At 36.3% G+C, this 15,989-nt stretch overlaps 2 protein-coding genes across 4 annotated transcripts in view; one reads left to right on the plus strand and one right to left on the minus strand.

The window, feature by feature from the left end:
• Positions 1-2: 2 nt before the first annotated feature.
• Positions 3-5,975, minus strand: LOC132133187 (dickkopf-related protein 3-like). Its single transcript, XM_059545937.1, has 7 exons — positions 5,484-5,975; positions 4,762-4,887; positions 4,520-4,600; positions 2,203-2,295; positions 1,492-1,636; positions 714-864; positions 3-322 (listed from the first exon to the last, which is right to left on the minus strand). Exons 1-7 carry the CDS (start codon positions 5,685-5,687, stop codon positions 265-267), a joined length of 858 nt encoding a protein of 285 aa, XP_059401920.1. The 5' UTR covers positions 5,688-5,975; the 3' UTR covers positions 3-264.
• A 1,413-nt stretch (positions 5,976-7,388) lies between these two features.
• The window catches only part of LOC132133806 (F-actin-monooxygenase mical2b-like), a 57,509-nt gene continuing 48,908 nt past the window's right edge, over positions 7,389-15,989 (plus strand). The window contains exon 1 of one of the 3 annotated variants that reach the window (XM_059546797.1): positions 7,389-7,565. The gene's annotated coding sequence lies outside the window, so the exon portion shown is untranslated. The remainder of the gene's footprint in view (positions 7,566-15,989) is intronic. The other 2 variants (XM_059546798.1, XM_059546799.1) reach the window with 2 other exon arrangements.

A 15,989-nucleotide genomic window follows, 5' to 3' on the forward strand; every position in this document is an offset into this window, starting at 1 on the left:
AATTTTTTTTTCTCATAAATCATATTTATTTAGAAGGAATATAATGACAAGCTAGTTCCACATATTCAGGACATTGTCATCGTCTTATCAAAATACTATTTGAAACATTTGTAATTCCATTTATGTAGTAGCACACAAATTACACAAAAAAAGGTATAAATTAAATCTACTCTTATTGAATTAAGAGGACAAAGAAGGCACTTTGATGCTACAAATAGAGTGCAAATTACAACACTGATTAATGTTCAGTTTTATTGGGAGCGATCAGTCCGCATTTCCTTCGCCAGAACTGTTCCTCTCATCCACACACAATGATTTATTACTGTAACATAAAACAGATAAATTTGAGTCTTTTTGTTCTCTGAAAAAAAGAAAAAAAAAAATATATATATATATATATATACAGAGAGAGAGAGTTCTTTATTTTATATATATATATATATATATATATATATATATATATATATATATATATATATATATATATATATAGAATTTCTTGGTGCCCACATAGTTCCCATCTGATTCATGCTGCTGACTAAAATACCTAGAGCTTGTCTTACCAGCAAGCTGCAATCTGACTGGGTGGCTAGATTACAGTTATAAAAAGCACAGTCGTCTATGCAAACATCATTGTTTTCATGCCAAACTACTTTAGCTGTAACATATAAGCTAGACCTTTGCAAGGAATATTTGTGAAGAAACTGTCTCACTTGAGAGGCTGGCAGTGCAGGCCTGCAGCACAGGGGCAGTGCACCCGCGGCCCCTCCTCGTCCCACAGTAACAGATCCATCAGCTGATTGGGGTGACTGTGGCAACCCTGGCCTTCCTGTGGCTTGGGGCGGCACACGGGGAAGAGCAGGGCTGGAGAGGAAAAAAAGAAAGAAACATTAAAAAGAGGAGGGTGGGAGAGACAGAGACTACAGAGAGGAACAGCAGAAAGGAAGGAGATTAGGATGAGATGGACTCCAGATCACAGGAAATGTAGTGATATATCAAAACCACAGCAAATGTTGTTGGTTTTTATCTTGCAAATTATAAAGGCGTATCTGGGAATGCTAAGAAAACTGAGGAACGTTGTGAACCGAGTGGGCGAGTAGTGCAATTCTAAATTCAAGGAAACAATTATTTAGTACTTTGAAGGGAAATCTGGACTGGGAGGCCAAGTGAAACTGGATATTTTTCAGATGTTTTACTGCATAACTAACTGCATACTGATATCGAGCATGGTTGTTTATACAGGCACTTCTATGTCTCAAGGGCTGATTTTTTTATTAAAACAAAACAAAAAAAAGGTCTTTTGGTTATATGAAAGTTAAAACGTTCACTTATGCCTTTACTTATTTTTGCTACTTTTAAGATGCATTATATTTATAGGATTAGTTATATCATCGTCTCAGACTTTAAATCTTAAAACACGGACATCTATCATAAAAATCATGTATTATTAGAATTGTAAAACTATGATAATCTAAACAAAGATTTAAGAACCTTTGTGAAAGGCGCAGCAGTGTTGAGGACTGCAGTCGCTCTGGTACTGACAGATGGTTCCAGATTGTCCTTTAGTTCTGTTCTGAGAACAAACACCCCACACACACAGCTGATCTCCACAACACTCCACGTCCTTCGTGCACTCCTGACAATTCAAGAAGCAGAAAAGGAATTTACCATTAAACATTAGCAATTAAACAATTCAATATACACTATATACACAAAAAAAAAACTATATAAAATTTAAATATAATTCAATAATTTTTTTTTTTTTTACTTTTTAACAACACACATATACACACATACATTTAAATAGCATATAAAATAGCAATTATACAATTATATATACTCATGTGTGTGTGTGTGTGTGTATATATATATGTGTGTGTGTGTGTGTGTGTGTGTGTGTGTGTATATATATATATATAAATTTAATGTAAATACTTTTATATATATTCAAAATATAAGTATATATTTACATATATAATGTATATAATTTACAAATTAATAGATTCTAATCTAAACCATTTTAAACAATCAATATATACACAATATTTTACAAATACAATTATAAATGCATAAAATATAAAAACTTTACTTTTTAAAATTATATATGTATACAATTTTCTGATGTAATTTACATTTAATTAATACATATAACATATCTGGATGGATGGATGGATGGATGGAGTGAACAAAATGAGCACAGACCATATTAGTTGTCTGGCACAGGACACATTTTGAGGTCATGATTTCATACAGGCAGAAGCTGCCGTCCCCACAGTCCTCATCAATCATGCACTCCTGAATGAACAAGAATGAACCTGACATATATTACAGAAACACTGTTATTACACTTACAGCTGAGCAGACATCCCAAGGATCCCTATTAATTCAATAAACCCTGGTGGTTCAGGATAAGACATCATAACTCATAACATAGAGTACATCGTTCAGTCACCATTCACTTTCACTATATAGAAAAGAGCAGCTTGGACATTCAGCTAAATGTCTTCAACTGGGTTACACAAAAGAATGTCAGTCATAGAGGTTTGGAACGACATGAGGGTGAGTACATGATGATGGTGTTTTCCTTTTTTTCTATTTTGGGGGAACTTTTTCTTTAAGCAACCTACAGCAGTGTGTCTTAACTTTAGTTTGGAGACAATGCTGCAGGTTGCTTAAAGAAAAGAAAATACTGTAATAGCAAGTTTGGTTTTGGACTTTAGGTCATGAAATTCCAATGAAGTGTTTTGCCTCCCAGATAGAAATTCAGTTGGGGATTAAAAATAACTGAAAACCACATTTTTGTTGCCTGGAACATCCTCCTCATTATAATGTTTTATCAGAAAGAGTCATTTGTGTGCTTGTACTTTGTTAGAGACCCTGGAACTTGATATGATGCAAATTTTGTGACTTAAGGAAAAGGTGGGAAATAAGACGTAATATGATTAACATTTCCACTGTGCAGAAAATATTTACAAACAAACTGGATGAAGAATAGAGAAGTGGCCTGTGGTGCAATATAGACAAACAGGAGACAAACGTCGTCATCGGTGTCATAATTAATTCCACATTTACAGAAGTGGAGGTGCAGAAATCCATCTCAGTACTTGAATACTGTGAGAGCTGTAACAGCGAACAACCACTCAGCAGTCAACATCAGAGCCAAGCTACACCCTTCACCTCAGTTACGGCCAGGGCTGGGAATCGACTCTAAAAAGAATAGATTCTGAGGCGTTGGGAATTCCATCAAGAGAATTCCATTTTCAGTTCAACAAAGCTTATCTATGGGAGTCTCGCAAACGGAAGGCTACAGCCGACAAAGGCTGCACACATTTAAATTAACGAAAATAAACAGAAATAAAAAGAGTCAGTACTGATCAATTGAATTTTAGGATGTAGCCTTCCATTCATATATATATAAAATTGATTCCACTTGGTTAGTTGTCTTGTAATACATGTAATAATCTATTTACTGTTAATTTATGGGATACATTTTGCAATAATGACTGGCTGTATATTTTTATCCCTAACATATAATGCTTATCTTTTAACTTTGAGCTCACATTTGCTGCTGTGCAAGCCGAGAGAGAAACCACTGAGTGCTGCCTCATGGTGAGATGGCCTCTAGCACTAACTCTCCACCACACATTCCCAGTGCACCAATTACCCATGCATTTTTTCCAGCTGTTCTAATTTCACCATTTATTGTCATGGAGCCAGGAGACTGTCTGGCCAAAGAGCCTCTAATGACACTGCCGCCTGTTAAACTTTTGTGGAAATGCATAATGACCATACATGTAATGTTTTTACTCTGGAATAGATATAATGCAGTAGATATAATTTATTTAAATCAAAAGCTGTTCGACAGAGTTAGACTGTAATTCAAAAGAATTGGAAGTAAAAACATCACACTTAGTTTTGAAAACAAAGACATACTGTGTTTATGTTGAAAGATCCAGGGTTTAAAGGACTAATTTGTAATAGCCTTATAAGAAATAAAAGCTTATATTTTAGTCTGTGGTAACCACAGCAACAGTGCAACACAAGCAGAAAGAGGACCCTCTCAAACTAGGACCCTCTGTTTAGAAAAGTCTCCGTAATGATGTGCCACGTGTTTCCCAAGCAAACAGAGGATTCTAGTTTGATGACTTGTGAAGTGGAAAATCCATGTTGGTTTTAATAAATAAACTCACGTTAGCAGAGCAAGGTTGTGGGTTCGATTCCCAGGGAACGCATGTGCCTGAATGCAATGTAAGTCGCTTTGGATAAAAGCATCTGCTAAATATATATTTATATTTTTTTTTTTATTTAAATTTAACCATGTTGCCTAGGTGACGACAAACTCACTCCAGGGTTCATAGCGCTGCCCAGAGTGACCAATGCAGCAAATGTTTACTTACCAGGATGTGTGCACTGAACGTTTTATATCCGTTTAACAACCCAGGCCACTTTTCAGAAATTAGATTACATACAACAACTTAAAGTAATAGATATTAAAGATATAGATGAGAAATAGACTCACGTGATCTACTTCATTCCAACGTTCAGTGTTCTGAATGAGAGTTCTGGAAAAATTAGTCTTTCCAGTCTTATTATCTGTTTCCTAGAGGAAAACCAGGTGTTAGTTATACAAGGCATAGCAATATACAAAGGCACGAAGACATATAAACACAGGGCAGTTCTGTTAATGCAATATAGTGTATATAAAAAGCGAAATCAGATCCAGTACAAGCCAATAAACGGAGTAGAATAAATAAGAAATACCTTGTCGATTCTCTCTATCAGCTGGACAGTCCGATTTCCAACCTTGATCACTTTCGTAGTTTCATTGAGAAAACTGGCTGGAAAGTTGCGTCCATGTAGCAACGATTTTGAAGACTCATTCTCCATCTGATTCAAATAAGATTCATAGTAATTGATGTGAATGTTTTGATTGTGATTCTAACTATAAGTTGCAAAATCGGATATAAAAATTACGATTCATTTTAGCGAATCGGCTCATTTCAAAGAATCAGTTTAAACGACTCGGTGACATTACATATAACGTGTGTGTGTGTGTGTGTGTGTTTTCGAATAAGTTTTATTAATAATACTATTTGTTGAAATTGTATGTTCCACAGTTTAGTTTTTGCTCTTTTGTTGATTTTGACTGCTTCCATTGTCCTTATTTGTAAGTCGCTTTGGATAAAAGCGTCTGCTAAATGACTCAAGCAAAATATTCTTAAAATTCCGCTGAACACTACTAAAATGAGGCTACATCGGTAAACATTTTGCACATTTTAAAACATTTTTTATTAAAAACCATATCTGTTGACTCGGTTCGCTCAGATGAACCGGTTTAAAAAGAGCCAATGAAGAGATTCGACTCAAAAGGACAATTCGTTTACGATTCGGTCAGCGATAATCATCCAGTACAGTAAAGCAGCTTGGCGCAAAACGAAATTCACATGTTAATCTACTAGGATTGTTTTTTAATCTAGTCATACCTGGTGAACAGCCTCCTCTAGTTTTTGCTGCGTGTCCTCCATCAGTTTTTCCACTTCCTTGAACATCTCGTTTAAAGTGGTTTGTCCCTGCGCCCAATGCTCCTCCAGGGCACCGGTGATGTCCAGGTGTCCCCCTCTGTGAGTGTGAACTGAGCTGCCCACTACAAACCACGCGCAAAGGGATAATATCACAAATTTCAGCATCGTTTTGTGCTTAGCCTAGTCACGCCTGGCGGGAATCACAGACCCTGTCTGTGCCTGGGACGTGGATTATTTGGAAATTTGTGAGGGGGGAAAAAGACCGGAAAAGGTTTTGGCGTCGAATGGTTCAATTGTTAAAGCGACAGCACACTGGCTTTTAAAAATTATGGAAACAAATAAAAAGTATACCTATGCTAGCTCGACAAAAGCAACTGTGTTTTTTATTTTAATATATTTTAGAATATAATTGATGTGATGGCTGTCATTACACGACTCAACAGCCATTGCCCCAGTCTTCAGTGTCACAAGATCCTGGGGCTTAAATATTATTTATTTATTACTGGTTAATATTTTTTATAGAACCCGTGATATACTTAAGTAATAATAATAATAATAATAAGAAGAAGATGAATAATATTAATTATTGCATTAATGATCAAAATTACAAAAATAATTTGTAAAATTATAAATCCCTTTGCTATTTCAGAGAAACGCTGTTCAATAAACTTTATTTCAATCCATAAAAGAATCCTGAAAAAAAAATGCATCACAGTTTCCACAAAAATAATAAGCAGCAAAAACTGTTTGATAAAAACTATTCATGATTTCTGAAGGATCATGTGACACTAAATGGTAAAGTAACGGCTGCTGAAAATTCAGCTTTCCTATAACAGGAATAAATGACATTTTAAAATATATTAAAATAAAAAGCAGTTATTTTAGATCGGGGTGCCCAAACGGGGTGTCCTGCACAGTTTAGATTGTAATGTTTCACAATATTATTGTTTTACTGTATTTTTGATCAAATAAATGCAGCCTTGGTGAGTACAATAAAATGTTAATAATAGGCTTTATCATATTTAACATTTTAATTTAACTTTTTAATAAATTTCAAGCAATATTTATAATGATTTATAATAGCCTGCGTAGTCACAGCTGGGCTTTCAGTCCAAATCGATTATTACAGCTCATTGTTTTAACATTAAATAGTCTGTTTTTGTTCCATACCCAGCTAACAACTTTTGGTCCCTAGAACGTTCTTATTTGATTCCCAAAAAAAATAACCTAATGGGACGGTTAGGGGAACGTTCTGTGTTTGTTGGGTATAGACCATAGACTGTATAAGGTATATTTTTCATATATATCTCATTGCACTTCGCCTTTCAATGTGCATGGAGTATGTGCACATACTTTAATAATCCAGTAGATGGCGACAGAGTACATCTCGTTCTCCACTCATTCGCTGCCTGTCTTAATCAAACACCTGCCAGCATGTGTGTGTGATTAAACAGTGCTGCTTGTATACTACCGTAGCATATTGTTGATGGGGGGACAAATCGCTGTAGGGCTCGATAATTCATGCGTTTTTGGACAATACAAAAAATTGGGTAATATTCCAAATGCATGCATAGTTTTGTGTTGTGCAATGGACATAAAAACTATTTTGAATATGATTGCAAGATGAATATTTCGATTTGTCCTAAGCTATTAATTAATATTTCGCAACACAAAATTGTAAAAACCTGGAACGCCTGTAGTTTCTTATGTTTTAATGTGTAAAGCATTTTTACATGACAGCTTTCCTAAACTGAAACCTTCAAGACACTTGAGAATGAAGTGCAGACGACTGCTAAAAAAAATAACAATGGGATTTGCCTCATAAGTTTATCTGAACTTCCCATTTGTCGTCACGAGAAGCGCCGCCTCTAATATAAGGCGCATAAAGAGCCAGTGAGTCGCGAGCGAGACTGATATCGACAACCGAGTGAAAGGAATCATGAGATGTTGTGCGTGACAAACGTTAGAGCTCAGATACGCTATACGGATAATATCGACCACTGTCAAACAGATTCTGCTGAAAGTCACATTACAGCGGAAAAAGTAAGTTTGCTGTTCTCATTTGAGCGCGTGTCAGGGAACGCGCTATATTAGGCACGCGCTGCGTTGACAGAATAGGCTACTCTGTTGACACACAGATTACATGCATATGAAAATAACTGTGTAATGTTAAAACAAATAAATGTGTTCGATATGTATTACAGTAATAAATTAACAAATAAATAATGGCAAGTTTGTATTGGATATCCAGTCAGGTGTTTGATTACATCTTAGCCAGGTTACTTTCAAGGATGGTGTAAATAATTTACTGCAGCCTTTGGAGTGCTTGTCAGCTGTCTGGGTTTGGTTTGTAGTTTATCTCTTAGATAATGCCAAAACAGCACGAAAGCATGATGATTGTAATATTATCGGTTGTCTGATACAGTCATTGGCTAAACTGATAACATTCACTATTGGGAAATCCATCTGAAGGACCACTTTAAGCTATATGTTGCTGGTCCAAAATGGACTGCAATCTAGAAACCTGCTAGAATGCTCAAAAACTTGGTTAACAAATAGATTTTCCATGAAAGTCTCTCGAGAGAGTTGAGGTAAACAGTTGACTGGTGTGAAGATGTTGATAGAGATGTTTTGACCATTAAGCATTTTCCAATGTTGATGGTGTTTCTTTTGGAAGTTTCCTTACTTCTGTGATGTGTAGAGTTTTGGTCAGACTGGACTGTTATTTTCTCCATGTTGTCCAGGATTACTCCTTGTTAGTGTGAATTGCTCAGACTATAGAGATCAACAGGCTCAGACTGGCATCAATTGTGTCTCGGTTGATGAATCACTTGCTTTATTTACTCTGCAGATGTTTCTTCTGTCTTTTGTAATGAACACGTGTAATGACTTACACAGATAAATATGTTCTTATTTTGTAAGCCGTGTCTATAGCCTAATTTTCCAGCAATGCTCCTGAAGTTTAAGACGCTTTAGCTTTTATATGGGCTTTAATAACGCAATGTGTGAAATGCACCATTAGATGTTTGCTTTTTTCTTGATCTGTATAATCTTGCTTGCAGATTAATCATGTGGTTGTTTATGAGAGCTTTTGTATGTGTTGTTGTCCCTCTGCTGCCTATAGGTTAAAACAGTCATGTTACACAGTCTGCTCTTACTGGAATATGCCTTTGACTTATAAGGGCCATTGTGAGCACAGAGAAAGACAGAAATAAACTAGAACTATGGCGGTTTTCTTTCATATCATATCATGTGTTGAATCAACCAAAGCTTCACCACAGGCATGAGGAGAAATGCGCAGATAAGTTGCAAATGTAAGAAATTGAGAAAATGGGACAAAAAAAGGAAATGTGGGAAATGAAGCAAATGTGAGAAATAAATAGAGAATCAAGTCAACTGCTTTATTGTCAATTCTTCCAAATGTACAGTACATACATACAGAGAATTGAAATTGCGTTACTCTCAGACACTTGGTGCATACAGATAACTCCTATAGTAGAGCCTAAAAATCTAGATCAAATATAAAATATAAGATACAACTATACAATAAGGGCATGTAAAAAAAGACATATTATAAAAATAAAGTTGAATAAAGCCGTGCAAGGCACATGGCAGATAGAGTGCAAACCATAGAATGTGAGAAATAAAAAAGCAAATGGTAGAAATAGACACGATTTTGAGAAATAAAGTTGAAATTGTGAAAAAAGTTGCAAACTGAGTCACAATTGTCAGAAATAAAGTTGCAGTTGTGAGAGTCACAATGAAGAGATAGTATTAAAGATATGAATATGATCAAGTCGCAGTTGTGAGATAGTTACGATAATGAGGAATAAAGCTGCAACTATAACAAAGTTGTTTGAGAAAGTTGCAAATTGTGAAAAATATTTTTTTTTTTATTGTGAGATATAGAATTGCAGCCTTGAGTAATAAAGTTGCAGTTGTCCAAAATAAAATTGCAATTGTTAGAAAGTTACAGTTCTCATTGAAGTCAATATTGTGAGAAATGAAGTCCATTTGTAAATTATGAAGTTGCAGAGAAGTTCATGAGGCGGTGGACCAAAAAAATGACCAGCCAAAGGGCCAACACACATGCTGTCGGTGCTCCTCTCAGCTTTTAGTTCATTCCCAGTATTTTGGAATTTTTGAAGATACTATAAAAATCTTTGTGGAAGTTCAGTTAAAAATGGCCATGATGCCATCATGTGTTTCATATGGGTAGTATATCACAATATGGCAGTCTCAGTAAAATACAGTTTATTTATTTATTTTTTTAATGGAATTGCATATATTCTTCTGTTGGATTCGGTTTCACATTCCCTCCAATTTGCAACACTGATTTGCTTAAGGTGAAGGCAGGGCCGTTCACAATAAAACAACCCTACTGGCTGGTTGATCAGACTCCAGCTGGTTCAAGTGGAAGCAATAATGCTTCTCAAAGTGGTTTGTAGTTTTTCATAACCCAGCTGAGAAGAGCATCTGTACCCCCCTTATTTATAGAGTTGCTTCAAGGTGACATTTGATATCTTGAGAGGATTGATACTTAAAGTGTTGAAGTTGAACCATTTATATCAATACCCAGTTGACTTTATTTACCTCCAGATATGTAGTTTGGCATGTCATTGTAAATGTTACTAAGAGTTTTCCATTTGTGAAATGGCAGTGTATGAGACTAGAGTTTGCCTAAATTTGTTCATTCCAGTGAAATATATGGTTTACAGTTGGTCATCCTGTTGTAGTTTAACGGAAAGACTATTCCAGAGTAAACAAACTTTTTTGAGTTGAAACCGATTGGGTGTGTTGACATTTGAAATGCTTGTCTGGAGCGGCGTCACATTCAAAGTCTTTAAATTCCTCCTCCATGTTTCCTTTATAATCATTCCTTCTGTTCCCAGTAGGTTAGAGAATGTTAGAGGAAGTGGAAAGTTGTTGGTTTGTTATCGAAGGGATCATATCATCCACACAATTGGATCAGACAGTTAAAGATGCTGCCAGAAATCTTGATGTCTGCAGTGTACAGTATCTGATGGAATCTCAGAAGAAGCTCAAAAGAGTTTTTAAAAAAGTCATATCTATGGAAAGATGACTCCGTTTTAAAAGTAGGATTATGTTCCCCAGGACTTCATTAGCCTACTGTCGAGGCTTTGAACCTGCTGTACATTGCACTGCACAGCTATAGATCTCACCATGGTAGAACTTGAAACTTGAGACGCGTCTATTCTGAGCAGGAACCACCCGAATGATTCTCCATGTTATATGGATGTCTATGTCTGCCTCAGAGTGAAAAATAAAAGTAAAAGCATATTAACATCAAGAACGATAAACGTTCTGTTTATTCTAAGCACATGCTGCAGTTCTGTTGTCTTTTAAAGCAGGATAGATTCTGATTGGCTGTCAGTGTTTTAATCATTCATCAGCTGAAAAAAAAAATTCTTAAAGTGATTCCTCCACTAAAAAAGTCGCAATTACGAGAACTGAACCTCTGAACTTGTTCGATATGGAGTAGTAATAATGAAAAAGTCAATTACCTTTTTTTTTTTTTTTTTCAGACAGAAATTCATAACATTAATACAGCAGTATGGCTAGATTTAATCATGTGCAACAAGCTGCTTTTGGATGATGCATCATCTTACTCTACAGATTATTCAGATCTTGTTCATCCATGATGTTTCCTCTGAAATTTTCAAGTAAATGCTTCAGGGTGCATTCTTTGCAAATGTTTGTTTTGCACACCAACACGCAGTATATAGCGGTTATATCTAATGGGAATAGTAGGTCTGCCGTTGATTTTGATGACTTTGATAGGGATTCCTGGTTACTCATGGGTGTTGCCCAGTTCACTTGACCAAATCTCTACTAAAGGCATTACTCTAGAGAACTCATTATGGGTTGGACCTATATCTTCCCCTTCATTATGCCCTAACGAATGATAAGTTGTGCCGTTTTGCGGCTTTGCGGAATTTGTTGGAACGAGAGTGATTGTATATCATTCTCAGGAACCATGTTCCCAAAATAGCTGATTTTGCTTCTGCATTTTTTTTCTTTCTTTCTAGATGTTTCGTTATGATAATTACTTGTTAGTTAAGAGCTATATTTAAAAGAATATAATATAAGATAAGATATTTTGAATCCCTAATTTCAATTTATGTGTTATACCATTACCAAATATACTGTATGTGTCCAAAAAAAAAAGCTTTCTCCGGTCCTGTATTTGTATCAGCTACGCAATATGCTTGTGTCATATAGGTCAGCTGGCTAACATTTACCAACGTCACCTGAACGGGTGTAACCAAACTCTCCAAGGCAGCAGCATATGGAAGCATATGGGTAGCGATATTCAATTTGGAATGTAATATGCAAAATGACAATGCAATATGTAAAATGGCAATGCATTTCTGTATTTACATTTACATTTTCCAATACATTTGTGCAACGTTTGGTGCAAAATGAAAATGAAAATTAAATTACATAATTTTCATTTGCCATTTCATACACCAGTTTTAATATGTAAAATGAATACTAATTTTAATGCTTTATAAGTTGCAAAATGAAAATGTATTACAGAAATGATTAGATATGTATAACATGTTCAAGCAAAAACTGTGGCAAAATTATCATTTAAATGCTATTTTTCTTAAATGCATTAACACTCACAGTCAAGACACTTACGATTGCATTTTCATTCAATGTCCCGCAATGAATGTAGCAAAATTCAATGTGCATATTGAAAATGCAATCTGAGCCGATCACGTGTCCGCCCCCTCCCGCTATGTCAATCACTGCGTGAACAAGGCGGGGCTTGCAGAAGGTCAAGAGACTCAAATCTCAAGAAGAGGATTCAAGTGAGAGAACAGACAAGACCGTTGGCCCGTGTACGTTTTGATCATTTCGGTTTATGGCTTCAATATTTCATTCGCACTTGTGGGCGGCGCTGCATCCTTTCAGGCAGAATAAGAGTCAGTGCGAGTCAAGCACTGTAATGTCTGAAACCACCGCTCACTGTCAATTAGCATAATATTTGAATCCGATGATGCTGGGCACATAATTCGTGTTGCTGCGACTTGCAAGACACCCCGTTAAATTATTTCTAGGTTACTGTATTGTATAAATATTGTCTCACTGATAAAAACAGTGCAAATAGTTCTGTCTCCTTGGATAACAGTGAAGTGGAAAAAAATATAGTTAAATTTATGAAATAAAATTAAATAGGATTTTTTGGGAAGGTAAGTCTGGCCAGTTATACAGCAACACAAGTCAGACGAGTCTGAAGATCTGAGCTGAATTTGGTGAAACATTAAAGTTCTAGTCTGTGTCAATTACTCTCATAATAAATAATAATAATAATGTTACCCGTATTTTTCTTTATAAGTTGCACCAGTCCAAAAATACGTCATGACGAGGAAAAAAACATATATAAGTCGCACTGGACTATAAGTCGCATTTATTCAGAACCAAGAGAAAACATTACTGTCTACAGCCGCGAGAGGGTGCTCTGGGGTAGGCTACAGGAGCACTGAGCAGCATAGAGCTAATTTTACTATTTTTATTTCAGAAATGTAACAATATTAATTTTTACAATTATTTATTAATGTCACACACACATACCTAGTGCCTTATAACTTAAAAGATGAGAGTGGTAAATGTTACAGACATGGAACTGTTCAGTCTATTGATTTTTATTTCCACGTCACTTTTTTCCAAAGAGAGAGAACTATTTGCACTGTATTTATCAGTGGGACAATATTCATACAATACTACAACCTAGAAATAATTTGCAGGTCTCGTCAGCACGAATTATGTGCCCAGCTACATCTGATTCAAATATTATGCTAATTAACAGTGAGTGGTGGTTTCAGACATTACAGTGCCGCACTCGCACTGCCTCTTATTCTGCCTGAAAGAATAAAAAAAAAGACCGAGCTGAAGGTGGAGCGATTAAACCAATCAGATGAAAGGAGTGCTTCAGCGCCGCCCACAAGTGTGAATGAAATATTGAAGCCATAAACCGAAATGATCAAAACGTACATGGACCAACGGTCTTGTCCATGTTCTCTCACTTGAATCCTCTTCTTGAGATTTGAGTCTCTTGACCTTCTGCAAGCCCCGCCTTGTTCACGCAGTGATTGACATGGCGGGAGGGGGCGGACACGTGATCGTCTCGGAATGCATTTTCAATGTGCACATTGAATTTTGCTACATTCATTGCGGGACACTGAATGAAAATGCAATCGTAAGTGTCTTGACTGTAAGTAATGCATTTAAGAAAAATAGCATTTAAATGATAATTTTGCCACAGTTTTTGCTTGAACATGTTATACATATCTAATCATTTCTGTAATACATTTTCATTTTAATTTTGCAACTTATAAAGCATTAAAATTAGTTTTCATTTTACATATTAAAACTGGTGTATGAAATGGCAAATGAAAATTATGTAATTTAATTTTCATTTTCATTTTGCACCAAACGTTGCACAAATGTATTGGAAAATGTAAATGTAAATACAGAAATGCATTGTCATTTTACGTTTTGCATTGTCATTTTGCATATTACATCCCAAATTGAATATTGCTACCCATACGCTTCCATAGCAGCATTGCTCTCTGGTTACTTTTGTTTTCCTGTACTGTAATAGTCTTTTACTTCAGGCTGTAAACAACTAATCCATATTGACTCAGTAGGGTTTACTTTCCCTACAAACATGAATGACTGCTTGTGTGTGTGTGTGTAATGTGTGTATGTATGTATGTATTTATGTGTGTGTGTGTGTGTGTGTGTGTGTGTGTGTGTGTGTGTGTGTGTGTGTGTATACAGGTGCATCTCAATAAATTATAAAGTCATGGAAAAGTAAATTTATTTCAGTAATTCAACTCAGATTGTGAAACTTGTGTATTAAATTTAATACACACAGACTGAAGTAGTTTAAGTCTTTGGTTCTTTTTAATTGTGATGGTTTTGGCTCACATTTAACAAAAACTCACCAATTCACTTCATCTCAACAAATTAGAATACTTCATAAGACCAATTAAAAAATATATAAACTTTTAGTGAATTGTTGGCCTTCTAGAAAGTATGTTCATTTACTGTACATGTACTCAATACTTGGTAGGGGCTCATTTTGCTTTAATTACTGCCTCAGTTCGGAGTGGCATGGAGGTGAACAGTTTGTGGCACTGATGAGGTGGTATGAAAGCCCAGGTTTTCACAGTGGCCTTCAGCTCATCTGCATTTCTTGGTCTCTTGTTTCTCATTTTCCTTTTGACAATACTCCATAGATTCTCTGGGTTCAGGTCTGGTGAGTTTGCTGGCCAGTCAAGCACACCAACACTATGGTCATTTAACCAACTTTTGGTGCTTTTGGCAGTGTGGGCAGGTTCCAAATCCTGCTGGAAAATGAAATCACCATCTTCAAAAAGCTGATCAACAGAAGGAAGCATGAAGTGCTCCAAAATTTATTGGTAAACGGGTGCAGTGACTTTGGTTTTCAAAAAACACAATGGATCAACACCAGCAGATGACATTGCACCCCAAATCATCACAGACTGTGGAAACTTAACACTGGACTTCAAGCAACTTGGGCTATGAGCTTCTCCACCCTTCCTCCAGACTCTAGGACCTTGGTTTCCAAATGAAATACAAAACTTGCTCTCATCAGAAAAGAGGACTTTGGACCACTGGCCAACAGTCCAGTCTTTCTTCTCCTTAGCCCAGGTAAGATGCCTCTGATGTTGTCTGTGGTTCAGCAAATTCCTTGACACGTCTGTGTGTGGTGACTATTGATGCCTTGACCCCAGCCTCAGTCAATTTCTTGTGAAGTTCACTCAAATTCTTGAATCAATCCTTATAAGGCTGCAGTTCTCTCGGTTGGTTTTGCATATTTTTCTTCCAAACTTCTTCCTTCCACTCAACTTTCTGTTAACATGCTTGAGCACTCTGTGAACAGCCAGCTTATTTGCCAATCAATGTTTGTGGCTTGCCCTCCTTGTGAAGGGTGTCAATGATTGTCTTCTGGACAACTGTCAGATCAGCAGTCTTCCCCATGATTGTGTAGCCTATGCCGCGTTTCCACCGCAGGAACTTTACCCAGGAACTAGGGACTTTGGCCTGGTACTTGGTGTGTTTGAACCGCAGGAACCAGGAACTAAATAAAGTTCCGGGTAAAAAAAAGCCCCTCAGAAAGTCCCTGCTGGCGAGGTGGTACTTTTTCAAAGTTCCGGAACTTTCGGGGTCGGGACTTTGGCGCTAAACATGCTGATTGGTTGAGTTTACGCAGCATTGGTTGAGTTCAGCCACCATTTATTCAGATCAACATTTTCAAAATATTACTGTTATTGTGTCATGAAATGTAATTTTAAAAGTATTTCAGGCGAGAATGTAGTTGTTTAAAACTCAAATCTGTGGTTTATTTATAAAGACAGCGCCTATTTAAAAATGTGTTTCGCCGATCTCGAAGACGGTGAGCTCCACTCG

This window comes from Carassius carassius, chromosome 50 (assembly GCF_963082965.1).
Source record: "Carassius carassius chromosome 50, fCarCar2.1, whole genome shotgun sequence".
Classification (NCBI taxonomy): Eukaryota; Metazoa; Chordata; class Actinopteri; order Cypriniformes; family Cyprinidae; genus Carassius; species Carassius carassius.

What these genes read in the sequence shown, in the direction of transcription:
- LOC132133187 (XM_059545937.1), bottom strand. Translation starts at nt 5,687, where the DNA reads ATGCTGAAATTTGTGATATTATCCCTTTGCGCGTGGTTTGTAGTGGGC. An exon ending in TGATAGAGAGAATCGACAAG is followed by an intron (nt 4,601 to 4,761) that starts GTATTTCTTATT and finishes GTTTTCCTCTAG; the next exon opens with GAAACAGATAATAAGACTGG. An exon ending in CTGCACTGCCAGCCTCTCAA is followed by an intron (nt 323 to 713) that starts GTGAGACAGTTT and finishes TTTATGTTACAG; the next exon opens with TAATAAATCATTGTGTGTGG.